Source organism: Aotus nancymaae, unplaced genomic scaffold, assembly GCF_030222135.1.
Source record: "Aotus nancymaae isolate 86718 unplaced genomic scaffold, 86718_ANA_hifiasm-v0.15.2.pri h1tg000002l, whole genome shotgun sequence".
NCBI lineage: Eukaryota > Metazoa > Chordata > Mammalia > Primates > Aotidae > Aotus > Aotus nancymaae.
Window position 1 is genome coordinate 24,894,476 of NW_026988413.1, and position 27,968 is coordinate 24,922,443.

General features: G+C 50.9%; 1 protein-coding gene and 1 long non-coding RNA gene across 3 annotated transcripts in view; one reads left to right on the plus strand and one right to left on the minus strand.

Annotated features, from left to right (window-relative positions):
• The window catches only part of PLXNA4 (plexin A4), a 456,164-nt gene that overhangs the window by 403,293 nt on the left and 24,903 nt on the right, over window positions 1-27,968 (plus strand). For both annotated transcript variants that reach the window (XM_064373437.1, XM_064373439.1), the window contains exons 21-26: window positions 1,080-1,222; window positions 7,882-8,150; window positions 10,879-10,945; window positions 11,763-11,909; window positions 17,149-17,308; window positions 27,758-27,861. In XM_064373437.1, the coding sequence (XP_064229507.1) occupies window positions 1,080-1,222; window positions 7,882-8,150; window positions 10,879-10,945; window positions 11,763-11,909; window positions 17,149-17,308; window positions 27,758-27,861 (890 nt within the window). The remainder of the gene's footprint in view (window positions 1-1,079; window positions 1,223-7,881; window positions 8,151-10,878; window positions 10,946-11,762; window positions 11,910-17,148; window positions 17,309-27,757; window positions 27,862-27,968) is intronic.
• Window positions 22,394-26,205, minus strand: LOC105732078 (uncharacterized). Its single transcript, XR_001110882.2, has 4 exons — window positions 25,970-26,205; window positions 25,115-25,248; window positions 23,835-24,111; window positions 22,394-22,773 (listed from the first exon to the last, which is right to left on the minus strand). It is a non-coding gene; the product is annotated as an uncharacterized LOC105732078 (long non-coding RNA).

A 27,968-nucleotide genomic window follows, 5' to 3' on the forward strand; every position in this document is an offset into this window, starting at 1 on the left:
TGCTGGGCTTGCTTTTTGAGGCTCTAGAGCCACATTGAGCTTGTTCGTCCCTTCTGAGTTCACAAAATATTTCCCCCCTACTTTTGGGATTGTGTAAATAGAAAAATACTTTTTAGTAGTCAGTGCCCACTGGCTGTCCTTCTTTGCCAGCATGTGTTAATCTGTCCTGGTTGTCCATGTGCACACATGCACACGTATGTGGGTGTGCACACAGCAAAGAGAAAGGTGGAGAAGGGAAGGGCTTGGCGCCTCACCCCTGAGTACCCCCGTGACAGAGGGTGGCCCTGGGGGAGGATGTGCCCAGGACAGAACATGGTGACAGCTTTGGAGCTATGTAACAACTTCAGTCTGCACCGCATGCTGGACTTTCCTGAGAGGTCTTGCCACTCTGTTCATCTGGAGGCCTGAGCTGCCACCACATACAGCAATGCTCACATGCAGGTCATAATTCACCATCAAGTAGCATCACCTTGAGGAAGGAAGCACAAAGAAATACCCTGCCTATTTATACAGAAGGACTATATTAGTGTGTCTGAGCCTCCGTCTCTGCCCCAGTTGGAGGTTTGATGGCTCTGATGAGCCGCATGGTCCAGACTTGTGTCTTTAAACTTGTTTTTCTTTATCAGAAGTTGTTCTTAACATCTTATAAGGAAATCTATTACCAAACACAGCATCAGGAATGGACTCTTCCTCATGGCATCTCTTCCTTCTCTTACCCATCCCTCTACATCCCTCTCCCTAGCATATTTTGGAAACCAAAGCCCTTCATCTTCATATGGAGAGTCTCTCCTAGCCTAGCAGCAGCACAGACCTGTGGGCAGCCTCACCCACCACCCCGCCGCACTCACACCTTGGAAAGGTTTTAGCCCCAAGACAAGGTTTCTTGAACTACGTCTTTCTCCCATGATAATGCCATTCATCCCAATCCCAGCTGTGTAAACATAGCCTCTCCAGTTATTCCTGCCCATCACGGTCCACTGCTCATGTCTCCTAGGGGCTTGGGTTCCGAGCATTCTGAAATGGAGGTGACTCCTGGGGCCTCCCCATCCAGCCATCTCACAGGCTTCTCTTCATGCCAGCCTTTGCCGAGCTGCAGACGGACATCCATGAGCTGACCAGTGACCTGGATGGAGCCGGGATTCCCTTCCTGGACTACAGAACCTATACCATGCGGGTGCTGTTCCCAGGAATTGAAGACCACCCTGTCCTCCGGGACCTTGAGGTAAGAAGCAGTACCCCATCCTGGCATTAGAGACGGGGAGTGTGCTGGCGATCTTCAAGTCCAGCCCCCTCTTTCGGAGGTGACAAAGCTAAGGCCAGGGAGAGGATACAACTCGCCCAAGGTCCCCCAGCTTGTCGGCACCAGCCCATCCCTCTGAAAGAGGCGGGACCAAGCCAGGGAACTTCGGAGCAGAGGTGTGAGTAGGGCTTTGGGTTTTAGAGGGTCGTGGAGCCCTTTCAGAATTGAACGGAAGTAGCTGATGACCCTCTCCCCAGAAAAAAAACCTACATACACACAGAAACAAGAAACATGGCAAATACATTGGAGAAGCTCAGGGACCTTCGGTTAAGGGTCCATGAAGTCGGGGATTTGACTCACGTCGTTGGTACTCAATATATAAGGGATTTGCCACTTAGTGCTTAATTGGAAAAGGTAAATGATGTGTTGGGAAGAGGGTGGGAATGTGAGTGAGAAATCATAACCCTCTCTTCTACCAGCAGGGACCTCATCTTCGGAACACTTCATCCCACTTACTGTCCAGCATGGTATCTGGCTTAGGTGTCTATTCATATTACACTTTGTTCTGAAAGGGCTTTCGAATGGCTTGTAGAGATAAATACCAAAGGAAAGTGACAAATATAAATGAGGAAAGACCAGGACAAAATAATCATCCTAGGGAATAATCACTATTAGTTGACTGTTATGAACATCTTAGTACAGTTTAAGCACTTTGCAGGCATTCATTCATTTCACCTCCCAAGCAGCCTCTGAAGTAAGTAAGCCCATTATACAGGCTACAAAACTAAGGGGCCAGAGTTCAGTGGCTGCCTGGGGCCTCACAGGTGGTGGGGCAGAAGGAAGATTTGAGCACAGGCATTTAGACTTCAGTGTCTTTACTCCCTACAACAGGCCTGTGCACTTGCCTTCTGGGGAGCTATGTCAGTGACCTGCCTTAGCTCTGTATGGATCAAAAATCTACAGCCAAAGCAACAGTGCAAACTAAGGTTCATTCCAAGATTTACAGTGTCCATAAAATAAAAGCAGGCCAATCACGAGGCAGTTGCTTGGGTTTGCAGGTACCGACACCTGAGGGCATGTCTAAGCGGGCTCTCCAAGGGAATGTAGTGGGCTGTGCACCTCTGCAGCAAACACGAGAAGTCCAGAGGGCCATTCGTGGCACACACATTTCGCCATACTTGCTTGTTGCATGAAGTGTGTGTGTGTGTGTGTGTGTGTGCGTGCGTGTGTGTTTCTATAGTGAGGGCATGGGATTTTCTATATGGAAGAGGCTCCCTTTGTCTCCTCAGCTGATAGATACCAAGAGACACTTTCAGAGGTTGAAAGTGATGGTCTCTGTGTCCTCATCGACAAGGCGCCTTTTCTCTCTGCCTGTATGTGTGTATGTGTATGTGTAGCCCATGCATAAATAAAAACATTATGTGTATCCTGATATTTTTATCTATCCATTTCCTTGGTCTTGCTCCTTGTCTTTGCTCCTCCCCCAACCCCACTCATTTTTCTCTTCCTTTTTTTTTTTAGACGGAGTTTCGCTCTTGTTACCCAGGCTGGAGTGCAATGGCGCGATCTCGGCTCACCGCAACCTCCGCCTCCTGGGTTCAGGCAATTCTCCCGCCTCAGCCTCCTGAGTAGCTGGGATTACAGGCACGTGCCACCATGCCCAGCTAATTTTTTGTATTTTTAGTAGAGACGGTGTTTCACCATGTTGACCAGGATGGTCTTGATCTCTTGACCTGGTGATCCACCCGCCTCGGCCTCCCAAAGTGCTGGGATTACAGGTGTGAGCCACCGCGCCCGGCCCCTTTTTTTTTTTTTTCCTCACATTCTTGCTCTGTAGCCAGGCTGGAGTGCAGTGGCACCATTTTGGCTGACTGCAACCTTCGCCTCCCCAGTTCAAGTGATTCCCCTGCTTCAGCATCCTGAGGCTGGGACTACAGACATGCACCACCACGCCTGGCTAATTTTTTTGTGTTTTTAGTATAGAAGGGGTTTCACCATGTTGGACAGGATGATCTCGATCTCCTGACCTCATGATCTGCCCCCTCGGCCTCCCAGAGTGCTAGGATTACAGGCGTTTCTCTTCCTTTTGTCTCTCTCTACCCTTACCTTTGTTTGCTTCAAATTACCAGGATTCTCTTAGGGCCCTGGAGAACATGCAAATTCCTGGTTAAAGTGAGAGATGGGAGTGATGAGAAGATAACACGATTGTGTGCACCAGTGTGTATGATTGGATGTGTAGACTGCCTGCACCCTATTTATCTTTGTAGTTCTAAGTTCCAGCAGAGTAGAGTGCCTGGCACATAGTGGGCATGTGGGAAGTGGTGAATGACTGAATAAATGAATATCTGTGTGTTTGGCTAAATTAAGGTGGAAATGGGGGTTGCAGGAAGGGAAATTATGTCTGAACATCCCCATACTACTCTGTGGATGGGGTGGAGAGTAATCTAAATAAGATTTCAACGGGGATGAGTATATAAAGTTATTCTCCTTTCTTCATGAGTTCAAAATTCCAAATCTAAGTAGGTTTCCTTTAAAAATGTGACTTTTAAGTTGGATTTTCCCAGAACTTTTACTGGCCCACATTAGCCTGGAGCTATGTGAGGTCCAGCCTTCTATGTGAAATCGAGGGATTGTGTGTGGATCACTGTTTTCTTATTTGTTTTTTTTCCAACCCCTTCTTGTCCCTGGAGTAGTTTCTACCCCTTGGTGTTCTGAGTATGGAAACAAGTCACTGATTAATCCAAAGCAGTGTTTCCCACCCCTTTCAGCCACTGGGGTTCCTGCTCACCTTTGGAAGTGTGAAGAAGGAAGTGTCTTCTTGCTTCAGGCTGTCCTGGAGGGAGGCCACCTGGCCCCCTCACTTGGGGCTCTGTGGGTTAAGTCCAGGCCTTCAAGAAAGGTGTTTCCCAACTTTTCTTGTCATGAACCAACCCTTTAAAACACAGAGCAGTCAATCTTCTACTCTGAAATTCAAGCTATCATTGGCTCCTAAACTCTAACCTATTGGGTTACAATTAAAATTTACTATCCAATTTTATACTCACAGACTTCAACTAAATTAGAGAACCATCTGGTGAATAAAGAAAGTCTTGTTTCAGAGCGGCGTTTGCTTGGGCTGCGGAGGGTGGCAGGTAACAATGGGGAGCTGTTTTGGATACTTCTTACCAAGACACTTCACTTCCATCTACTTCCTTCATAAAGTGGGGAGAGAATTCCTACCTCCCACACCCCAAAACACTGTCCTGATGCACTAGATGCCTGGGAAACAGTTGGAGGAAAGGGATCCATGGAAAGCAGTCCAGGGAGTCTGAAAAGCAGGTAATAAAACTGTTGCCATTTAAGTGTGCACTGTGCGTGCCAAGCACTTTACATACATTATCTTATTTAATGTTCATAAAACATTATTACACAGACACTCGTATTCTCATTTTACAGACGAAGCAATAGAGCCCAGAGGTGATGGAGTTTTCCTTCACCTACGAGTCACTGTGGTCTCTCTGCTTCTAAAACCCACACTGCTGAATAGGATGCTATTTCACTGTAGGTGGCTTTGCTAAAATCTTCCTTCCCAGGGTCCCAGACCTGCTTCCCAGGAGGCATGTGCATTTTCCACGCAGAAAAAGTACAACCTCACAAGAGGTCCAGAGTGCATCCTCACACCAAGCGTGCTATCTGGCCAGCCCATGTCCTCTTTCAGCTCTCAAAATGCCATTGTGCCAAACCTTCTGGTGATGCCCTCCATTAGCCAGCCAGCCTGAGCTGGGGGGAGGCCCTGCATGGGAAGGCATTAGAGAGACGTCTGAGTTGGCTTTCAGACAGCTCTCAAGCCCAGGAGTAGGACTAGACATGGTGAAAGATGGGGAGGATGCACGGGCACATGGGAGCCTTAAAGTTTGGGTTTTGTAATCCAGCACTGCCCATCATGAAATAAGCTGCCTTGGAATAGCTGCAGTAGCTTCTCTAGGAGATTGTTAACTCACTCTTGCAGGATCATTAGAAGACTTAATTGAAACAATGTGTGTAATGTGTAGGCACTGTGCATTGCACATGGTGGGTGCCCAAGAAATGACATTATCTACTATCATTAGGACAAGTCGTAGAACTGCTCTTCTGGGTAATTTGAAGGACAGTGCCATGTGTAAGAGGGGGGTGGTCACAGAGTTGGAAGACAGACAGATGGGCAGATTGAGGCCCAGGCTGATGGCAAGGTAAAGCTGTCCTTCCCTCATCAATAGAGGGGAGAACTGGGGGAGGTGGGCATGAAGGAAGCAGAGGTTAGTCCCACTTTGGAAGATGAGGGGCTCCCCAGCAAGGGCAGTGGCCTGCGGTAGCCTGCTTGTCTCTGGCTGTTCCCATCTGTCTCCTGAGAACTGGCCCTCCAGGGACCAGCACCACAGTGAGATGAATGAAAATGGACCTGATTTGGAAACACACATGTTTTCTACAGCTTCCAGATCCATGGGAGCTACTGATGCCGGGCAAGTAGGAGGGTTTAACAAGAGCCCTTCCGTGCAGGGTGCAGGCCTGGCTCACAGAGTTCCGATATGGAAGGGGCCTCAGGACTCACTGGGGCAGGTCTCCTAGTTGGACTTCTCAGGGCAGGGCCTGGGTCTGACTGGACTCCGCTTCCCACCAGCACCTTGCCCCGAGCCTGGAACACAGGGAGTTGGTAATGAGAGGCCTGAATGTTCTGCCACCCTCTGCAACTTTGGTTAAACAAGGCTTTCTCTGGCCATCTCCATCTTCCCCAGTGTAAAACCTCAAGAGTAGAGCAGGAGGATGTAGCAGCCGTTTAGGAGCTGGGCTGTGCATCCAGCTTTTCATACATCTCTGCTTTCAGTTCACATCATGGCCTCTGGGGACAGTGGAACAAGGTGCCAAGTGCCTGGATTCGTGACCTCCATCTGCCCTTCTCTATCTTGGGGCTTTGTGAAGCTCCTTATCCTCACGGCGTCCCTCATGGGGATTATAACACACCTACCTTTTTGGTGCTGTGTGGATTAAGTGGGTCAGTATTTCTAAAGCACACAGAACAGCAGTGTGGAGTAAGATCTATATCAATATTAGCTATCATTATGTTTATTTTGCTGGTGAAGAAACTGAGTCTACTAAGGGCCCTAGGACATGACTGTGTGACAGAATTAAACCCAAGCATGACCAACTCTGAAACCAGGTTCATTACTGCTGCATACATGACACTCCCTCTCAAAGAACTGAGGTGTCCACTCCCTCGGGGAGACAGAGCCCTCAAGATGTGGCTCCAAAGGCACCTCCCCAGGCTGCCCCTCTCGTCCTCTGCCTCCTCCAGCACCCCATTCCAGGAGATACACCTGCAGTGTTCTCAGAAGCTCCCCCTTGGGGGTGGATCCTATAGCTGACTTTTTAATAATTTTTTTAGTTTAACAGAAGTATGCAACAGATCATGCACAAACAACTTGTCAGCGTGCAGCTCGATGACTTTTCCCCACGTGAACATGCCCATCAACCCAGCACCAAACAGAACATGACCAGTCCCCCAGAAGTTCCGGGCTGCCCCCTTTTAGTTACAGCCACTTTTCTACAACCATTGATTAATTTCATCTGCGTTTTAAATCTTATTTAAATGATATTCTACAAAGAGCATGCCCTCTTTAGCGTCTGGCTTTTTTCATTCAGTGCATTTGCAGGATCTATCCCTGTCACCATGGGTAGAAACAGGTTATTCATTCTCATCGCTGTGTGGTATCCATCGGGTGGAATACACCACAGTTCCTCCACCTGTTCTCTTATTGCTGGACATCTGAGTGTTTCCAGTTTGGAGCTGTTACTGACAGAATTGCAATGCACACCCTTGGACATCTCAGGGGTGGGTCTTCCATACCTACCTGAGTCGTTGACTTGTGTTTGATGAGTGGATGGCACACCCTTGCAGGGATCTCTCAATGAACAGACAATGGAGGTGGGGAGATAAAACCATCTTCCTCTTCCCTGGATAGGGCAGGGTCTTAGTCCCTAAGAAAACATCAAGTGCTACAGTTCAGAAGTTCTTTAGAGACTGTTGGGCTCAATCTTCCTCTTTTATCATGTGGATAAATGTGGGCCCCCAGAGAAGGAAAGAGGCTTACCCCGTGCTACCCAGCAAGGTGGCATCAGAATCCACATGGAACCCAGTGTCCTGACTCTGAGGCCACTGGTGTGTCAACAGCACCCCGAGGGCTGGAGAGGGGTGGGCATTAGTTACTCCCAAGCTCAGGGATGGGGATTCTCAGTCAGGTTGTAAACCATGACAGCCCTGGCCGCCTGGAGTTCCCCACAGAGACCGTGAGGTGCTCTGCCATGGCACGGGGCCCCTCATCAATTCTGCGTCACCGTCAGGGAAGAGCTCTGGAGTCTGGCAGAAGTGAGTTCCATCCCAGCCCTGCCATTTACTAACCATGTGATGCTCTCTCTGTGCTTCAGTTGATTCATCTCTAAACCAGAGGCTGCAATGGAGGTTAATCAGATGCTTAACTCAGTGCTGAGGGCTTGACAGCATTAGTCAGGTGGACTATGGCTTAAGTGGCAGGTGAGAGGGTCATGAGTACAGGCACAGCCATCCCGTGGGGAGGTCATTGAGCTCCCCACCCTGCCGATGGCATCACGACTCCTGGGTCTTTCTGCAGGTCCCGGGCTACCGGCAGGAGCGTGTGGAGAAGGGCCTGAAGCTCTTCGCCCAGCTCATCAACAACAAGGTGTTCCTGCTGTCCTTCATCCGCACGCTTGAGTCCCAGCGCAGCTTCTCCATGCGTGACCGCGGCAACGTGGCCTCGCTCATCATGACCGTGCTGCAGAGCAAGCTGGAGTACGCCACAGACGTGCTGAAGCAGCTGCTGGCCGACCTCATCGACAAAAACCTGGAGAGCAAGAACCACCCCAAGCTGCTGCTCAGGAGGTGAGGGTGCAGTCTGGTGCGCCCTGCTCCAGTCCAGCTGTGCACCTGGCTCATCGTGCCTTGCAGGGAAACTGAGGCAGAGCTCCTAGGAGAGCAGCCATGTTCCCAACTAGCCCTGGCTCCATTGCAGCCTCCCTTAAAGAAACCTGTCCGCTATCCTCAGGAGTCAAGGACGCATGGACTTGTCTGCTCACCCTCTTGTTCTCTTGCCCCTATGTCAAATCTCCATCTTTCCTTCTCTGCCCTTCTACTTAATCTTGACCCTGTCTACTGCAGTCTCGTCTCATGGAATCTTCAGAGGTTACTTAGACCATCCTCTGGCCTTATCTAAGTCCAAAGTTGGATTAGGTGAGAGGACCCATGGCCTCATGCCATCAGAGGGTCGGGGGCAGCGGTGGGAGCACACTGGAGCTTGTTAGAAAAGCAGAATCGCAGGCCAGGCGCAGTGGCTCATGCCTGTGATCCCAACACTTTGGGAGACCAAGGCAGGAGGATCTCTTGGGGTTGGGAGTTCGAGACCAGCCTGGGCAACATAGCAGGCCACATAGACCTCATCTCTACAAAAATCAAAATACAAGTTAGCCATGCATGGTGGTGCACACCTGTAAATTTCCAGCTACCCTGGAGGCTGGGGCAGGAGGATCCTTTAAGCCCTGTAGTTTGAGGCTTCAGTGAGCCATGATCTATCTCATTGCTGCACTCCAGCCTGCACAACAGAACAAGACCCTGTCAATAAATAAATAAATGCAGAATGTCAGGTCTCTCTCAGACCCACTGAATCAGAATCTGCATTTTAATGAGGAACCCAGGTTATCCCAACCCATATTAAAGTTTGAGAGCATGGAAGAAAAGTCCTTTAGTGGTATCTCACCCCATGCAGCCGAGCAAGCGTTTCCTGGCACCTGCTCTAGGCTCTAAACAGGCCCAGAGTCCACCACTCAACACCCTGGAGGCCTCAGACTTGACACTGTTGAAACCTTAAAGGTCCTATGTCAAGACATAACCTTGTCCTGTGGCTTCGGCCTTATAGGAAATAGGGACTCTCTCACTCTGTGCTTCTGCGTGAACTTTCTGTATACTCGAAGAACATTTCTCCTCTAGGCCAAGTTATTCCAGTGCCTTTGGCCTTGGCATATCTGAAGTTAGAAAACACCACGTCATGTCATTACGTCCAGCCCTCTGCCTAGACCACGCATGTACCATTTGCCTGCTGTCTGCCTGTCCCCTGGACTTCCATCTTTGGTCTCTAGGTCTCAGGCTGGGCTTCAGTGGCTCCCACTTGGTCCAGTGGATAGATTTGCCTTTCAGAAGTGTTTACTTCAGGCTTTTTCCTGGAGCAGTGGGCATGTGCCTGCACAGCTGCAAAAGTCTGCTACATATAAGAGCTAGCAGACAGCTTTGGAAACAGCAAGGTAGATCATTTTGATTTTTGTTTTACTTTCACCACGCAGCCACCCACTGGCATAATTCTAGGGTTGCCGCTGCGTGCCGGAGCTCCCACCGACAGCTTCCCGGCGTGGTCTCACTCTGCCTCTGTCTCCTCCCGTTTTCCGTTCTTGCTCTCCTGGTTGCCTTGCTTCCGCTCTCCTTCCCTTTCTTCTCGCCCCTGGCCACCCACCTCCTTTCCGTATTCTTCCTTCTTTTCTCTTCCCAGCTTCATTTTGTGCCGGCGGCCTCCCAACTACCTTGCGATTGTAGTTATTAGCATTTTCTGGCAACTGCAACTTGAAACTCTATCCAGACATATCTGGATGGGCTAGTTTCTCTCTGGAGCTGGCCGCATACTAAGTGCAGGTTTGAATGTAATTCGTTTTCTCTAAATGGATGCAACCGAGGATGTCCTTGGACTGACTGCACTGTTGCTGCATTTCACTTCAAAGGCAAAGAATAGATGGGCTTGGGTTGTAGCATGAAAGACACAAGTTAGACTCAAGAATGAACTTTCTGTCATTGCAAATGAAACCCTAGAAGGGCTCCCAAGGGAAGTTCCAAAGGGTAGCCTTCGCAATAGGACAGTTTCAACATGGCTTGGGATGAGCAGGGTATATGGCTTTCTGCTGCTCCCAGTGTCAGGGGCCTTTAGCTCAGGCCGTAGACTCAGTTTGGCCATCTGAGCTTCTGATACGGATCTCCTCCTGCCACCTTTATTCCTATTCCCTGCCGAACTGGTACTTCCCCAGGGTTTGGGATTTTTTTTTTTTTTTTTTTTTCTCAAAAGAACACATCTAGTCTATAAAGTTCTCTAAGTCTATACTGACTAATAGGAGAGTTATGAGCCACATGTGACTATTTAAATCTAAATTAGTTAAAAATAAATCGGGTTCAGTGTCAGTTCCTCAGACATGCTGGCCACATTTCAAGTGCTCAGTAGCTACATGTGGCTGGTGGCTGCCATATTAGATGGCACAGGTAGAGAAAATTTTCATCATCACGGGACGTGCAATTGGACAGCGGTGCTCTAAGGCATTCCAGCCAAAAACCCACCCACAGGCTGACACCCAAAATGTCATCTTCCAGCTTTGTAGGAAAAACTCATTTTACTGTTATGGGGGCGTCTAGGAGTCCATGAGACTCTTGTATTCATTAGGATCTCAAGATTTGGCCTAAATGCTAGAAGGAGCAAGATCAATGCACGCACTTCCTCCCCTGTCCTTCCCAGCCCACGGGCTCTGACCAGCTGCTTCTTTCTTTGTCTTGTTCCGCTGGTTCCCTCGGTGACTGCTGACAGGACTGAGTCGGTGGCTGAGAAGATGCTGACCAATTGGTTCACTTTCCTCCTCTACAAGTTCCTCAAGGTAGGGTTGGATGTGGACGAATTTCTGGCCCTGCCTCATTCATTCTCTGACTGGGGATCATTCCACACCTGCAGTCCTCCCTTACTGGGAGTCCGTGAACTCTTATAACCCCACAAGCAATGGAATTCGCCCTCCTCATGGACAGTCTAGGGAGACAGATCCCTGCAGTCCATCATAGCTCCAGAGACAGTCTTCCTGAGGCTGGTTTCCTCTTGCCTGGGGAGGGATAGGTGAGCCCTGAGAGGCTCTGCATGGTCCCTAAAGCTGAAGCCCCGTTTGAAGCTAAAAACAATTTGCCCATTATTCTCTGCGTTCCCTCTTCCTCCCAGCCCCAGACTTACTGAGGCTGATAAGGGCCCCGGGCTGGTGCAGAAGCCGCCTGTTGCGGCAGATAAGCCAAGGATGCGCCTGGGAGGTGGAAGAGGCTCAGCTTCCAATTACTAACTTATGTTCTAAGGGGTTCATGCCACCCAGGACTGACCTCTGCCTTTGGATGGAGTCTCTGAGAGAGCAGGGTGGGGTGGGAGGGAGCTGAGGGGAGGGGAGGGGAGCGGGGGAGGAAGAAAGCTCTGGAGAGGTGGCAGTATGAAAGGGCAGAATGGGAAAAGACCCTGTGATCCAAAGAGCCAGGAGAAAGGCCAGCCTGAAGATGAGGAGCTGGAGAGAAGGAGATGAAGAGCTGAGGATAAAAGTGGGGGCGGGGGGGCAGGCTGAGGGACTTGGCAGGGGATGGAAGCGACCCTTTGGAGAGGCAGGGACTGGGAACACACGCCGATGTTCCAAGAGCTCCGCCCAGTGAGGTTCTTCTCACCTCCAGGAGTGTGCTGGGGAGCCTCTCTTCTCCCTGTTCTGTGCCATCAAGCAGCAGATGGAGAAGGGCCCCATCGATGCCATCACGGGCGAGGCCCGCTACTCCTTGAGCGAGGACAAGCTCATCCGCCAGCAGATCGACTACAAAACCCTGGTGAGTCCACCCATCTGTTTCCCCTGGGGCTTTGACAAGCGGGCTTTGGTCCTGGGTAGAACTGCTCAGCAGAGGCGGAAAGGCTAAACAGCTGTCTCTCCAGGTGTGTCTGCTGTGTGGGCCCAGCCAGGTGCTCCCCCTGTGTCCATCACCCCAGACTTCCTCTGTTCTGTTTCACCAGGGCATTTGGATTTGGGGACCAGTAGCTCAGATACATTTGAGTGACACTTTAGCCAATGAAATGGGGATTTCAGACCACACCAGTCACAGGGTCATAGCCTTTGACCCAGGTGAACTCCTCTTCTGTCGTCCCAGCTGAGTCAGTGCTTTACAGAAGAGGTCCCTGCAGGCAGGGAGTGGGGGGCAGAGAGGAAAGGAAGCTACACAGTTCCTCATAGTTCTGAAGCCCACATTTGCCTTCTGCTGTAAGTTCAAATGCAACTGTGGCCCCAGCTGTATAATGCAAGGCCAAGATGACCTAGTGGTGTAAGGCATTTGCTGAAGGAACATGGGGATCCCCTCCAGCAAGGTCAGACACCCTCACCTGACAACAACAGCTATCCTAGGAGGCAGCAAAGCTTAGCATTCAAGAGCATGGCCTTTGGAATCAGATAGACTGGGATTTGAGTCCTGACTCTGCCTTTGACCAACAGGGTGAATGGGGGCAGGTCCCTAACGTCTCTGAGTTTGGGTGTCTTTATCAGAAATATTAGGAACATCAACAGAACTGCCTAAAGTAGGGATGACCGTGGTTGTTCACAGTGAAGTTGTGCAGAGAATCAAATGGGACAGGATGAGCAGGCGGTGAAGCCTGAGTCACACCCACGCACTAGCACTTGGTCACACGGGCCCCGCCTGCCTCTCCCACCGTGACCATGCGTCCACTCGCTGCTCACTCTTTTCAAACCCAACCCAGGGAGCTCACTCTCAGATTTTTTGGAGATCACTGTTATCTCCAACCAGCTCTTTTTCTCTGAGGAAGGGGAGGGGATGGGCAAAGAGGAAGTATGAAAAGACAAAAGCTGAGTGTTGGGGGTGATAGGCAAGTGGCACCCAAGAATGGAGGCAAGAGAGACAGAAGGGAACGAGGAGGACAGCGACCATCGCGAGAGGGAGGAGCCACAGCAGCCTGGGGCATGGTAGGGCTGGGAGGGAGTGTGATTCTCAGACAACCCCTCCAACTGCTCTGAGCTGTGGGGGGATGTCGAATTCCAGTCCTTGTGGCCAGCTGGGGAGACAGTTCCCACCTCTGAATGAGGTGGGAGGGCTGGGAAGGCTGCAGCCATGATCCACCTCACTCACTCTCATTTTCCAAAAGCCCCGGGAATCCTAGTAGATTTCTGAACAGATTTGTGGGGATTGGCTCCGTGATGAAGATTCAAAGGAGCAGCCTGTGAACGAGGCCCCTGCTTCCTGGCAGTTGCCGTCTGCTTGGAAGGAGAGAGAGAGAGAAAGGCTCCGATTAAAATGGAAAAGGGGGGAAAAGCCCTTCCAAAAATAGAGACCTGCATGGATTTCTTAATGAGCTAGAACTACTGCTTAAATGTCTTCCACCCCGTCTCCCCCGCTCCACTCCCTTTCCTTCCTGTCTCCTCAGCACCTTCCCAATATTGAATCCAACACAATGAGTTGTGATAATGTTCTGTCCCCGAATTGCAGCATCCTTTGTTCCAGAGGCCACGGTACTGGTAGCGCACTGAGCTGGTTTTAGGTGACGCAACTTAAAGAGAATGTGAGGAAACTGGAGTGGGTCAGGGACCAGCATCCATTAAGGTTGGAAACCTTGGGGACAGGAGCAGTGAGGAAAGAGGAAAAACAACTGCCGTTGTTTTGCCTGGAGAAGGCCTGGGGAAGGTATTTGCACATGTGCAGGGGAGCGGCCCCCTCAGGCTGTGGACGGAAGGCAAGAAATCGTGCAGGACAGCAGCATGAAGGGCAGGCAGACTCTCAAGAACCAGCCAAATACAAAGATGGGGAGTCCTGGGACTGGGCGGTGGCTGGAGGAGCCCAGAGTGCTATGGGCCTGCTAAGAGTAGCCTTGTCTTGGGCAGGAGTGAGAACCACAAAGAGGCTCTAAGAGGCTTGGGGGTAAAGCGAGTGTACCACTCTGCAGTCAGGTGTGCCTCCTAGGTGTTTAGTGATTTATTAGATTGATTCTGGAGCTTGGACTGGTGTGGCCAAGGTCCCTGCTTCTGGTGGTGCCCCAGTACCACCATCGGCAACATCTGGGTGCTAGAGTGCAAGATGCCTACCTGGGAGCCCACTAGAGCATGAGGTGCCCACGTGGGAGCCTTGAGCCAGGCAATGCTAGATGCCCACCCGGGAGCCTGCTAGAGCACGAGGTGCCCCCCTGAGAGCCTGCCAGAGTGTTAGATGCCCACCCAGGCACTTGCTAGAGTGCAAGGTGCCCACCTGGGAGCCTGCCAGAGTGCGAGATGCCCACCTGGGAGCCTGCTAGAGCATGAGGTGCCCACCTGGAAGCCTGCCAGAGCGTGAGGTGCCCACCTGGGAGCCTGCCAGAGCGCGAGGTGCCCACCTGGGAGCCTGCCAGAGTGCGAGGTGCCCATCTGGGAGCCTGCCAGAGTGCGAGGTGCCCACCTGAGAGCCTGCCAGAGCGTGAGGTGCCCACCTGGGAGCCCACCTGGGAGCCTGCCAGAGCACGAGGTGCCCACCTGGGAGCCTGCCAGAGCACGAGGTGCCCACCTGGGAGCCTGCCAGAGCGCGAGGTGCCCACCTGGGAGCCTGCCAGAGCGCGAGGTGCCCACCTGGGAGCCTGCCAGAGCGTGAGGTGCCCACCTGGGAGCCTGCCAGAGCGTGAGGTGCCCACCTGGGAGCCTGCTAGAGTGTGAGGTGCCCACCTGGGAGCCTGCTAGAGCACTAGATGCCCACTGGGGAACCTTGGAGCCCTAGCTAGTTGCCTGGGAATCAAAAATGCAGAGTCTCAGGCCCCATCCCAGACCTCCTAGATCAGAATCTTGTATTCACATTAGCATTTGAGAGCCACTTCCCTAGCAGAGAAATCGCCAGGCAGATTGTTAATAAACTAGCCAAGAAGCACCGGGGAAGGGAACCTGTGGGTGGAGCTCTGGCTTGGCCAGCGGCCAGGGGCTCTGTCCTTCTGTGGGGCCACTGCTCCCACTTTAGAACGCCAGCCCCTGCCCTGAATTGCGCCACAGAGTTGTTCTCATGAGGGCATGCTGAATTCCTGTGGAAGTAGAAATGCCAGGAGATCACATTTAGGTGGCAGCCTCTGCCTCACGGTTCCCTCAGAGGAGGAAGCCCAGAGCAAACCGCGTTGCTGTCTCGGGAAGTCTGAGCTGCCCCACCAGGGCCCAGAGGACAGGACAGCAGGGGCTGCCAGAACAGCCCAAGGGTCAGGCTTTGCTTGGCTGCTGAGCAGAGGGAAGGGGCCAGAAGGCCCTTAGAAGGAGGGGAGCGCTGGGGGCAGAAGTCTCTCCACCATGTTTTCAGGTGAGGGCATTTTGAGGGTGAGAGTTTGGTTTTATAGATTTCAGGGTTTTTTTTTTCTTCCCTTTCTTAATGGAATAAGTATGTTCATATTTGAGCTCGTAGTAGTCTAGCTGCTAATGAAAGGCAGGTGCCCAGAGCCCGGGCTTCTGATTGCCACCACATGGAGCAAGAAGGGGGTGGAGTGGGGGAGACACTGGTGTCTGGCTCTGCAAACCAGATGGGACAACTGGGAAATGCTTATAGGGGCATGGAGGGAGTGAAAGTTCCGAGGACAGAGGCACAGGGAGGGCCCGCTGGCAGCAAGAACTGAGGGAGAGTTTGGGCGCCCAGAAGGGAAGGGGGCACTTGGCATCACTACCCCTAGGATGCCCAGCCTCTCTGCTTTGGATCTTGTGCGCTTGCTTTTCCCAGTACCCACAGCACCCACCCTGTTCCCCTGCAGTCCACCCATGAGCCCACACGGTGCCGTCGATGTAGAAAGAACCCACCGTGAGAACAGCAAGAGAAGAAAAGCCTTAATCTTTTTAAAGGAAAAGCCCAGAACTTTTTAAAGAAAAAAAATTAAAAAGACAGTTAAAACTGTCTTTTAATTTTAAACAGTTAATTAAAAGTTAAAATTGTTTTTAATTTTTAATTTTTAATTTTTAACTTAAAAAGTTAAAAAGTAGGAAAAGTTTTAACTTTTCCTACTGGCTCCAAAAAGAGAAACAGAGGCCCTGAGCCATGCAGTCATCTCTTCCCCCGACGCAGGGGTTCAAGTTCAGGGCCAGGACTGAACCCGCAATTTTTAAAGAGCATCTTTTTATTTTTAAAGAATACATTAAGTGTCTTGTAGATTTGCCAACCTCTAATCAGGCGAATGAGACCTTCACAAAAATCAAAGCTTGTGAAATCTTTGGAGAAAGAAGCCAGATTCCTATTAGTTCTGTGTGTGAGTGTGTGTCCGAGAAGGAGTGACAAGAAGGAGACAGCCACACATGGATGGGCAGGGAGAGGGTTTTGGAGGTGGGTGAGGGTTTGGGTGTGCCACTGCAATGGACTCCTGCATGCATGTGAGAGAGAGAGAGCACCTGTGTATGCATGTATTGGCATCCGTTCTGTTGCAAATTTCCCCTCACTGCTACCACACGCTTGGGCATTGTTCCCTTTGAAAAATCAGGATTTTAGGCCGGGCGCGGTGGCTCAAGCCTGTAATCCCAGCACTTTGGGAGGCCGAGGCGGGTGGATCACGAGGTCAAGAGATCGAGACCATCCTGGTCAACATGGTGAAACCCCGTCTCTACTAATACAAAAAATTAGCTGGGCATGGTGGCGCGTGCCTGTAATCCCAGCTACTCAGGAGGCTGAGGCAGGAGAATTGCCTGAACCCAGGAGGCGGAGGTTGCGGTGAGCCGAGATCGCGCCATTGCACTCTAGCCTGGGTAACAAGAGCGAAACTCCGTCTCAAAAAAAAAAAAAAAAAAAAAAAAAAAAAAAAAAAAGAAAAAGAAAAATCAGGATTTTAATGAAGTTTGTTCTGAAAGGGAGTGAGGTGTGCAGCTCGTACTCCCTCAAGGACGTTGAAGTCAAGGCATTGTCCTGCTTGCCTGGACAGGAAAGGGCAGTGGGCTTGGTGGAAGCACAGATGGCCTGGAGCCACCCTACTCCTCCCCAGCCCATCCTGGAGAGGAGGAGTCATTCAGGGTGGGATCCCAGGGTGCTGTAGGGAATCTAGGAGCTTTTCCTGCTGCCCGATTTCATATGCCTCCTCTCCCCACCTTTCTCTCAGGTCCTGAGCTGTGTCAGCCCAGACAATGCCAACAGCCCCGAGGTCCCAGTAAAGATCCTCAACTGTGACACCATTACTCAGGTCAAGGAGAAGATTCTAGATGCCATCTTCAAGAATGTGCCTTGCTCCCACCGGCCCAAAGCTGCAGATATGGACCTGGGTGAGTAGGCTGTCCACTCAGGGACTGTCCTTGTGGCTGGTCCTGAACTCGCCTCACCTTCTCCTGTCAGCAGAGGCAGGGCTGGGGTAGAGATGAGAGGGGGAGAATCACTCGCTGGAGGGACTCAGGCATGCCTGGCCCCCCCCCCGGAGCCCATGGGGTTGCCTTCCTGGACCACTTGGAATTGACCAGAGCTGGTCAGTGAGCAGTTTGCAGAGAAGGGACAGGGTCACTTGGCAGTCTGTTGATCTGTCTGGCAGGATATGCCTCTGGGGTCCTTTGAGTAGTAAGAGGGGTGGGAAATGAAGGAGTCATAGCTGGAAAGAAGGGGATTTAAGGGTAGAGTCTGCCAGCCTGAGCTCCTGTGCCCCAAGGTCCAGCCACTGCCTCTGTGGTCACCCCAGGCTCTTCCCTTCTTCTCAGCTCCGTGCCTATAATTTTTGCCAAATACCTATGTCTTGAGGGATCTGGGTCAGTGATAGAGAATGGAGAGAAAGTCTAGGGAAAAATGAGATATGACAGCCTGCTGAGGAGCAGGATGACATTTTAACTGAATGTTCCATGAATAGATCTCCTCTATAAACAAGGGCATGCTGGTTAGGGCCACCAGTACTTACAGCCAGTTATGGTTTGCATGAGCAGTTCATAGGATACCATCCTGGGGAAATCCTCCCGGGGAGCTCCAGGATCTGAAGAGGCCAGGGGGGAAGAAAGGCAGTTCCAGCATTGGGGGCCAGCATCAAACACACCTAGATTTGAGTCCTGGTGCCACCAAATCCTAGCTGTATGACCCTGGTCAAGTAATCTGTGTATGCCTTAGTTTCCTAGCTATAAATAGAGATAATCATAGTGTCTGCCTTGTAGTAAGAATTCGGTGAGATCATGCATGTAAAAGCCTCTTTAATGCAGTGTGTGGTCCATCGTACATACCCAGTAAGTATTGGCTGCTGCTGTCACTGATTATGAGGATAATATAAGGAGACTGGGTGTGCCTGTTTGTTGATGCCGGGCATGGAGGGAGAAGCGCTGATGTATGTGCTCGTATCTGGAGATTCCTGGCAACATAGTGGTGGGAGGACCCCTCGGATGCCTCTAATCCATCCATCTGGCCTCTAAGCTGGCTTCGGCTAAGCCATCCAAGACAGACGGGCATCTATGCTGTTTTCTAAAATCCAGAGGGAATTTTCGTCGCCTCCCACTGCCTCACCCCACTCCCTCTGAATTCTGATGCCTAAAGATTCTTAGGATCAGGAAGTTGTAGTAACTCCTCTAAATTCTCACTTCTTCATTTAACCCCATCTCTTCTCGCTTGGCTCTTGACTGAAGGTACTTGGCCCTGTGCTCTGAGCTTGGATGTGAGGGAGGGAGATTGGGTGAGCATGTGTCTCCCTCTTCCGTGGAGGTGTCTCTGAGTATGCTGTTTCTGGGACACAGATGAAGCCAATATGTGACGGTGGTGGAAGGGGTGTGGGTGTGTGTATCCTTAGAGCCAGAGTGGACCTGTGTGTCTGCGTGCATTTGATTTGCTTTTGCTGCCATGAAGGTCCCACAGACTCATGGGGTGAAGGAACCTGTTGTGGCCCAGTGGGAGAGAGAACAGTTCCTGAAAGGAGGACTATTGTGTTTCCCATGTCCAGACAATTCAGTGGGATACTCCTTAATGGATTTTTCCAGAGAGAGTTGAGTTTGGTAGTGGGATCAGCTAGCACCCACGGTTCCTTTATCTGTGGGCCATACAGCAGGGGCCTCCTTCAGCTTTGCAGGGTCCTTAATGCAACTCAGGTGGGAAGAGTCTGGACAGAGTGGGGCCAAGAGGGAGAGCTGTGATCAGAGCAGGCTTCTTCATGCTGGAAGGTCAGATTGCAAAGGTGTGCCAGAACACAGAAGGAGCACCTGCATGCGGCTGCATGATGAGGTGTGTGTTTCTGTGCTTAAGAATGGGTGATTTCTAATGGGGGGCTCACAGAAGGCAGCCCTGTGAGCCTCATCCTGAGGGTCCCTTAATTCACTTCCTTCAAAAGCTTGGGGGTGCATGCCCAGCAAAGCAAGTCTTTTATGAGGTGCAAAGCCTCCTGCAGCCAGAGTTATAGACTATCTGGAGTGGAAACAGCAGCAGACAAAGCAGGTGCAGTCGCTCTTGCCATCCACCATGATGAAAGGAAGCCCAAGGGCAGCTCTGCAACCAGGACCTGCCCAAGGGCGGCTAGTCTTCCCAGGCAGAGGCTGCTTGAGCCAGGGAAAGGCTACCCACTTCCGAGGGGAAACAGGTCTCCAGTGCTCACCATAACTGTTCAAGCTCTAGGTGCCCCAACGAACAGAGGGGCTCCCTCTGCCATCACACATGCTGCTGGGCCACATCTGGAGGACTAAGATCCCCACAGCAGGGACAGATAACAGGGAGGAGCAAGAGGGGGCTGGGGCATTTTTATCCTCAGGGCCCCATCTTGCTGGGGGAGGAGCATCACGCTGAGCTGCTCAGCAACATCTCCCTGCTCAGCCATGATGGGTGCTCTTCTGAGAAGTTCCCTTTTTCCTTTTGAATCCAGAGTTTAGAGCTGCCCCAAAGCTCTAGCCTTCTTCTTACCAAAGTTAAATTGCATAGCAAGAAAAATGGAGCCTCCTCAGAGATCCAAATGCTTTTTCCACACTATTCAATCACAGCCCTCAAGGGGAGAGAGAGGCAAGGCAAGCTGTTCCCATCTTGTAGGTGAAAGTGCTTTGAAAGCCTAAGAGCAATTTACAAATGTAAGGTGTGATTATTTATGCCAAAGGGACGCATAGCACATGGGCGCTCACTCAGCCACATGTGCTGGACAGAGCCAAGACAGCACAGCATGACCCCCGACTTTCTCCTGCCACCCCCATGCCTCCTTCTCCCACAGCTGAGGGCATCCAGCAAAGGCTGCCTTCCCTCTGCTGAAGCCCAGCCCTTGGCAAGGCAGGAGCACCCATCCCAGGCCAGCTCAGCAGGAAGCAAAGACATCTGTCACTACCCTGTCACTGTCCCGAGTAAATCCAGCCCAACCCTGTGCACTCTTGCTTGGCTTTTGCCTCCTGCCTGTTATCACTGTGGGCCCTGGCTTTGCCTACCTGCTCACTCCTGACATGTCAATTCATTGTTCCTCCCAGCTCCTCAGAGCTCTCCCACTCCTCTCCCTCTACTCCCTCACCAGACCTGAACAAGCATTAAGGAGCCAAGATGGGAAACCATGTTAGTAAGGGTTCTCCAAGGACATAGAACCAACAAGGTTGTGTGTGTGTGTGTGTGTCTGTGTGTGTAAATAGAGACACAGATATATTTATTTTAAAGAAGTAACCACACTCTTATGGAGGCTGGCAAGTCCAAAATCTGTAGGGTTGGCTGGCAGGCTGGAGACCCAGGGAGGAGGTAACATTGCAGTTCAACCCGAAGGCCGTCTGCCGGCAGAATTCCCACTTTCTCAAGGAAGGTCAGGCTTTCGTTCTAGTCAGGACTTCAGCTGGTTGGATGGGTCCCACTCACATTATGGAGAGAAATCTGCTTTATTCAAAATCCACCCTGATATAAATGTTAATGTCATAGAAAGACACCCTCATGGAAACATCTCGAATAATGTGTGACCAAATATCTGGGCACAGTGGCCCTGCCAAGTTGACACGTGGTATTCACTATCCCAGGAACCGCAGGGCGCACCTTCACTGCAGTCTGTTGGAAGCTGGGGAAGGAAAGCGACCACGGGAGGGTTTGGGACTGAGCCGGAGCTCTGCGGCACAGTGCCCGGGTACCACTCCCTCTGTGACAAGTGAGGCTGTCCCCACATCCAGGTTTATGTCCCTTTTCACCCACAGGTATCTGAGCAGGGGAAGATACCTGTTTCCATCACTAAACTCTTCAACAAATGCTAGAAGATCCTACCCTGTGGCCAGCTCTGTGCCAGGCATGGGGGTGCCAATGTGCTTGGAAGTTCCCCACTTCTTAGCAGACTGGCAGAGGCAGGACATTTTTCTGTCTGAATGAAGGAACTCTTTTTCCTCCTCCCTTGAGTGATTTCCCTCAAGGGAAATCACTGGTGCCATTCTTTTCCCCTGCAGAGAAGGAAAATCTGTGGCTCAGAGAAACACAGTGCCTGGGCCCAGGTCACACAGCAGGGAGGTGGGGAGAACTCAGTTCCCCTCACAAGCAGTCTCCTCTGCGGCCCATTTCCTCTCCCCTCTGCAACTGCCGGGTGACCTCCAGAGATCCCTGTAGTTTAATGCAAATGCTCTACCAATAGCCCCCAGGACTCCACCACCCTCTCTCAGTCTTGCCGCTCAAGTCGAGCGAGCTGAAAGGATATATTTTTTCAAATAAGTAATTCCTGTAGGCAATAAAAAGATACACTATCTTCCGAGTGAAATATAAAGAGTTCACAGCAGCTGTCTCCCCAGTTTGCATTTTCCTCTGCACCTGATGGGAAGGACAGATAAAGATAATGGGATTTTTCTTTCTTTTTTATTTCACCTCCCTCTCTCCCTGGAAGGTGGAAATGTAACAAATTGGATTGTGAGTGTGTCTGTCCTTTGTGCTTGGTGCCTGGAGCAGGGCATCCGGCTGCCGGGCAGAGCTGCTGAGAGAGGTCAGAGCTAGCAATTTTCTCTTGGTGCCATGCATATGAATGCCAGGGTCACCTTTCCTCCTTCCCACTGACACCACCTGCCTTCTAAACTCTTCCTTGACCCACCACACCGCCTGGAGCGATGCCAGAGCCCTGTGTTCCATATTCAAGAATATCTACTGAGTTCTAGCTTGTCTCTCTTAAATCGGGAAGCAGGGCACAGCCTTCCTGTGCCTTTCGCTCTCCGGGCATCCCCAAATAGCAACAACTAACCAGTGTGCGGCACTTCACAGTTTACAAAGACCTAGTGCCTTCAGTCAAAAGCACACACTTCTATTCAGGAATTTCTTCTTTTAAGCACCAGGTGACATAGGTCAATCATGTTATATTTGGGAACTTGCTGTTTAAATATATATTTTTTAAACCCAGAACATTTTTAGAGGGTCACCTCTCCTGCTCCCAGGTCAACCTTCTGACCTCTGTAGCAGTCACACTCTGATCTTCTCTTGGTTCTCCCAGCTCTTCTCTGGGGCCTGCTCCCAGCACTTCAGCGTGGCCGGGTGCCGAAGGTCTCAGGGCTCCCTGCCAGGTGTTTCCTTGGGGCTTGTCTGCTGATAGGCGTGCAGAGCCTCCTGCATCCTCCTCCTCAGCCCGGGGTTTGGAGGGTGGAGTGGGCCCCGTGCAGGGCTGGTGTGGGCTCCTAGTGAGAACCTGTTCACAGTGCCCCCCAGGTAAGGAAAGGTACAGGGGTGGACGTCCAGGCATGTGTCCATGAAGGTGGTCCTGCGTGACTATGCAGGTCGATTTTGCTGGCTCTGCCCGGCCTGGTTGGTGTTTTCTTCCACCCTTGCCTTTCTCCAGCAGCCCTTCCTGAAGCTTCCTGGGATGGGTCTAAGGAGAGATGATGATAAGAAGGCTGGAAGTGGGGTTATTGCAAAGCCTGAAGGGTCCCCAGCCCGGGTAGAAGGAGGTGCATGTGCACATGTGTGTGTGAATGTGTGGGTGCCCTTGCACCCATCTGCATGTCTACACTGTGGGAGCCAGAACTACAAGGTGCCGTGCACCCTGGGGAGAGTCTGCCTCTCAGCAGAGCACCTACTGGTGGATAGGGGACTCTTCAAGAACCAGGCTAGTGGGGTCCTCCCTGCCAGCGTCCCCTTCCAGGTTGGCCTGTAGAGGATCTCTTTCCTCTCTATGCCTCAGCTTCCCACTGCCAATCACGTGGATATCCACACACTTGGAGGCAAGCCAGTGTGCTACCTCCCCTTCCCAGAGACCTGGCCATTTTCTGAGTGTCCCTGAAACCCATCTCCACAGCCATCTCCTGAGCATCCCTGAAACCCACACCCCCGCCCCACTGCCTTAGCTTAGGTCCTCGCTGCCACTTCTGCTTTGGACAAAGGCGGCCATCCCGGCAGCGCTCATGCCTCTTTGTCCCTCTAGTAATGCTCTCCTCTCCTTATCCCCTCCCCGCTCTGTCTCCATGGCCTCAGCTCAGCCCCAGACACCTTGGCATGGCATCCTGGATCTTTCCTACCTCAGCTCCTTACCTCCCTACGCCTCTCCAGCCTCTCCTTCCAACTGTCTCCTGCTCAGACTCATCCATCCCTAGAGTTGCAACATGAGTGCCACCTTTGGACCAGAAGAGCTGTCCCCCTGGCCAGCCAGCAAATCCTCACTCATCCTTCACAGTTTAAACTGGGCAGCCCTTTCCCACCAGCTCCCCGCATCTCCTCCTCCCTGTCTCATCCCGGTCCTGACCACAGGGTTTTGCACAGCCTCTCTACACAAGGAGTCATCAAAAGCAAGGGCTTATGTTTTATTCCATTTCCTTGTTAAAATACCTCTCCTACCCAGCTGGCCATGCCCAGCACACTGGGGGCACAGGGCAAGTGTTGTGTGATGAATGAGTGAGTGTGGAGCCGCAACACCTCCTGGACCTCAGTTCTCACCATGGAGACTGTAAGAAATGCGTCTTGTGAGATGGGACTGTAGGTGTCCTCTTTTGTAGGAGAAGATGTTTGTGAGGAGTAACTCTGCACCAGGATTTGCTTCAGTGGTCTCTGAGCTCAGCGTCTCATAGCATTTGGTGCCTGGGAGGTGTTTTCCAGCTTCTCACTATGCCCATGGCAGGCAAAAAATGCCCAAGAGTCTCAGCCTTCACGGGAGGATGCTGGCCATTGGCTGAGATGTGACATTGCCTCTTGGCTGTCCTAATGTGGTCACCTCCTACGGAGCAAGGTAGAGACTCAAAAGAGAAATATTTTTAGAGATATTTTTATAGGCAAGACAGAAGGAGCCCAGCTGGTGAAGAGTGCTGGAGCAAGCACTGGGAGACCTGGGTTCTATTTATTTTCATTGTTGTTATTGAAACTAACCACACATTGCATATGCAATAAAGCACAAAATTAGATACCCTCACAGAAGGCCTCCTGAGGCTGATTCAGCCAACTGGGCACACCGTGAGGGGATCAGGGTGCTGGCCTTCATATCTAAGGTGGCAGGGCTGTCTCATCCTCAGCTGAACCAACCTGACCTTGGGATCTTTACTTCTGGGGTGGGGATGAGATTTTATGAGCCCGGCCATGCAGTTCAGGAGAGGGCACTGCTCCTGGGCTAGAAGAAGCCACTTCCATTGGCCTTTGACCTTGGCTTTTCCTGGTCTTTACTTTTTTCCGCTTTACTTTTACTTTTTTCCTGGCTTTCTCCGGCTTTACTCAGTAAAGCTCTATGGCTCAGACTTCTGTTGAGGGAAGGTCGGGAAGTTGTTCAAGAGCACTCCAGAAAGCTGAGCCCATGCCCACTATCTGTTCTTGAGACATTCCGTGATGAGCCTAGGGAAAATAGAGGCCATAACTGGCCTGAATAAGGGGTTTCAGGAAAGGAAGGAGGGTAGGTAAGTATGGAAGTGAACAGGGTAAAAGTAAGGAATTTGGGTGAAGAGTGACATTAAGGAGTGGCTTTCCTTGTTGGCCTACTTGAAGTATTCTGTACCAGGGAAATGTGGGGCCGCCCTCCAGTTACACTCCACCCTCTCTCCTCCATTCCTGGTTCAGCTCGTTGGGCTACTTGTGATCCTTGCTTTTTTCCTGAAAGCGTCATGGATGGAGCTGGCCACATCAGCCACCCATCCCTCTGGGCTCTCTTTCATCATGACTAGGTTGTAGATGCTACAAAACAACTTTTACTACTTCTCCTCCTCCTTCTCCTCTACCACCTCCTCCTCCTCTACCTCCTTCTCCTTCATCTTCATCTTCTTTCTCCATCTTCATCTTCTTTCCTCTTCCTCCTCTTCTTCCTCCCCCTCCTCCTCCTCCTTCTTCCTCCTCTTCTTCCTTCTTTTCTTCTTCTCTTCTCTTCACCTTTCTAATATTTCAGAAAAAAAGGACATAGCAATTTTTTTCTGTCTAGGAGATAACAAAATAGGCTTGAGAGATCTAAAAGCAAGCTAAGTGTTCTCCTTGATTCCAGCCCCCCTCTCCTCATATTGGCTTTTGGGGAACATTCCTGACTTTTTGAGATAGTTGTCAATGAGACATGACCATCCTCTACCCAGTCTTTTTGGATGGGGTATGGAGGTAGAGGTAGGCAGACTCTCATTCTCATAATTGCTGGCATGACTCAGCCAGGGTTGTTGAGTATGGCGGCCCAGGCTGTGCACTGCACAGCTCTAAGGGGAATTGTGCATCATGGAACAAGACCTGCCTTGGGGCCCAGAATCAGTCACCAACTGTCATTGCCTAGTCTGCCAGGCCATGTGGTTTATTCAGATGCCCCTGAGATGTGCTACAATTCTTTATCAACAAGGAGTGCCACTGCAGCTGCTAAACTAAAGGGCTGTCTCTCAGCTGGCACCTTCTCCTTCTAGTCCTAGCAAGCCTCATGGTTACTTGGGTAGAGGAGACTCCCTTGGGGCCCAGCCAGAGAACTTAGGACTTATGTCCAGAGCTGATTCATTGTATCTCTCCCTGCCCTGAATATGATGAAAGCAGAATGCTGACTCCCTTTTGTGTTGTGCCCCAATGCTATTCCTGTGCTGCTGTTCCTCCACCCCTGGCAGCCTCTGACTTAACCAGGTGCTGCTCACCATGCAAGCAAGGGAGGCTCAGTGCTGTATACCCTCAACCTGGGCTTGTCTCCATCAGCATCCAACTGCACAGCACATCAGCTATCTGGCCAGCTTGGAGAGATTCCTCTTCCTTTGCTCCAACCACTCAAAAATGCATGCATGCATACATCCATAAAATAAAAAACAGAACAAAAATCAAGAAACAATACAACAATAAGCAAAAACACTAGTGATCAGACACCTTAGTGAGCCATTTTCCCCTTTGCCCATTAGCCTAACTGCCCCAGACCATAATCACCATGAGCAATCCTAGCTGTGACATCCAAGGGACTAAGGGATGGATGGTCCCCAGAGACTTCTCGCTCCAGCGAGCAAGCATGTAGTCCCTATGTTCTCACTCCTTTGACCATCTGACACTACACTAAGCTCTAAATCAGGCAGCAGGGAAGCCCCAGGGACTGGAGGCAAGGGGCTTAGATTTTAGGAGGATCGATGCTACTCCAAAGGGCATGCCATCCATGAAATGGCAATGGCAGCACAGACCACAATAAATGCACAATGCAGGGAGGAATTGGTACTCTCTGTGCCACACATGTGGCTGGTCATGGACCAGCCTTGGCAGGAGGGAAGTGAGGAAGAGAATCTGAACATGTGAGACATAGGAAGAAATCTGTAGTGAGTCAAGCAGTGATTGCCAGGCCACTTTATCCAGCAACTAACCACACTCTGAACAAGCCTAGCGTTCTTTGTACATTTCAGAAGTATCAGCATCTGAGAGGCATTGAGCAGGATCTGGGCTGCCTGGAAACCAAACGTCTGGCTTCTTGGCTGGAACACATGTTGCATTTGAATTTAAGAGGCTGTTTTTCCTTTCTGGTGTGTGTCCATGAGAATGGTATGTGTGTGTGCGTGAGCTCATACATGTGTGCTGCATGAGAGTTTGTGTGTCTGACATGCACATGGATTTTCATGTGTGTACATTTCAAGATAGGAATGTGCACTTCTCCACCTACACATGATTTGTACCAAGTATGATGATGGGGATTTGGTTGATGAGAAACAGCCTCCCCTTTCCCCATGTGTGATCCATCAGTAAGCCCATGTGTTGTAGGTGTTTAGGCCCATGAGAATAATATGGTGATGTAAGCACTTGCAACATCAAATAATTAGGTGTTGATGGATTACAACGTTGATATCATTTACATCAACTTTGTGGGGAAGGGGATGTTCATTGGCATGAGAATCGGTTTTGCTGATTTTTTCTATACTCTTTGACCCAATCTCCCTGACAAGGGTGACACACTTACCAGCTTCACCCTGAAGGATACACCCCTGGAACATGTCTGGGGCTGCACAGTGACTGAGCCCGCAGGCTTGATTTGATCAGCTCTAAGAGCTTCCAATCAAGCAAACAAGCCATGCTACCACGACTATGCCACTTTGCATTTGCCTCATGCTTTGTCAAGTGCTTAGTGTTTTATTATGTGCCTCATTCATTTGGCCAATGCTCTTTAAGCATCTACTTTTTACAGATGTGGCCATTCATAGCAAGTAGACGGGCAGGAATGGATAAGTGATATCAGCCCCATTTTGGTCACATAGTTTGTTGGGATTAGAACCAGAACTGGAACTCAGGGCCTTTTGGCATTGAGAGCTTCGGCACTCCATTTTCACAGGAGCATGTGCTAGCACTGGCAATAGATACACCCTTGAGATAGCACTGCGTGGGTGCCTACACAGGGGTCCTCAGCTTCCCTTCAGGAAGGGTCAGAGGGCTTCTCTGAGATGCCACCTCTCTCTCGGCAGAGTGGCGACAAGGAAGTGGGGTGAGGATGATCTTGCAGGATGAAGACATCACCACCAAGATTGAGAATGATTGGAAGCGACTGAACACGCTGGCCCACTACCAGGTGAGAGGAATGTGGAAAGGGGAGGAGCTAGTCAATTACATGTCCATTGCCCTAGAAGTCACTGCCCTGGAATAACAGGGCTAGACACCAAGCTCCTCACCAACACG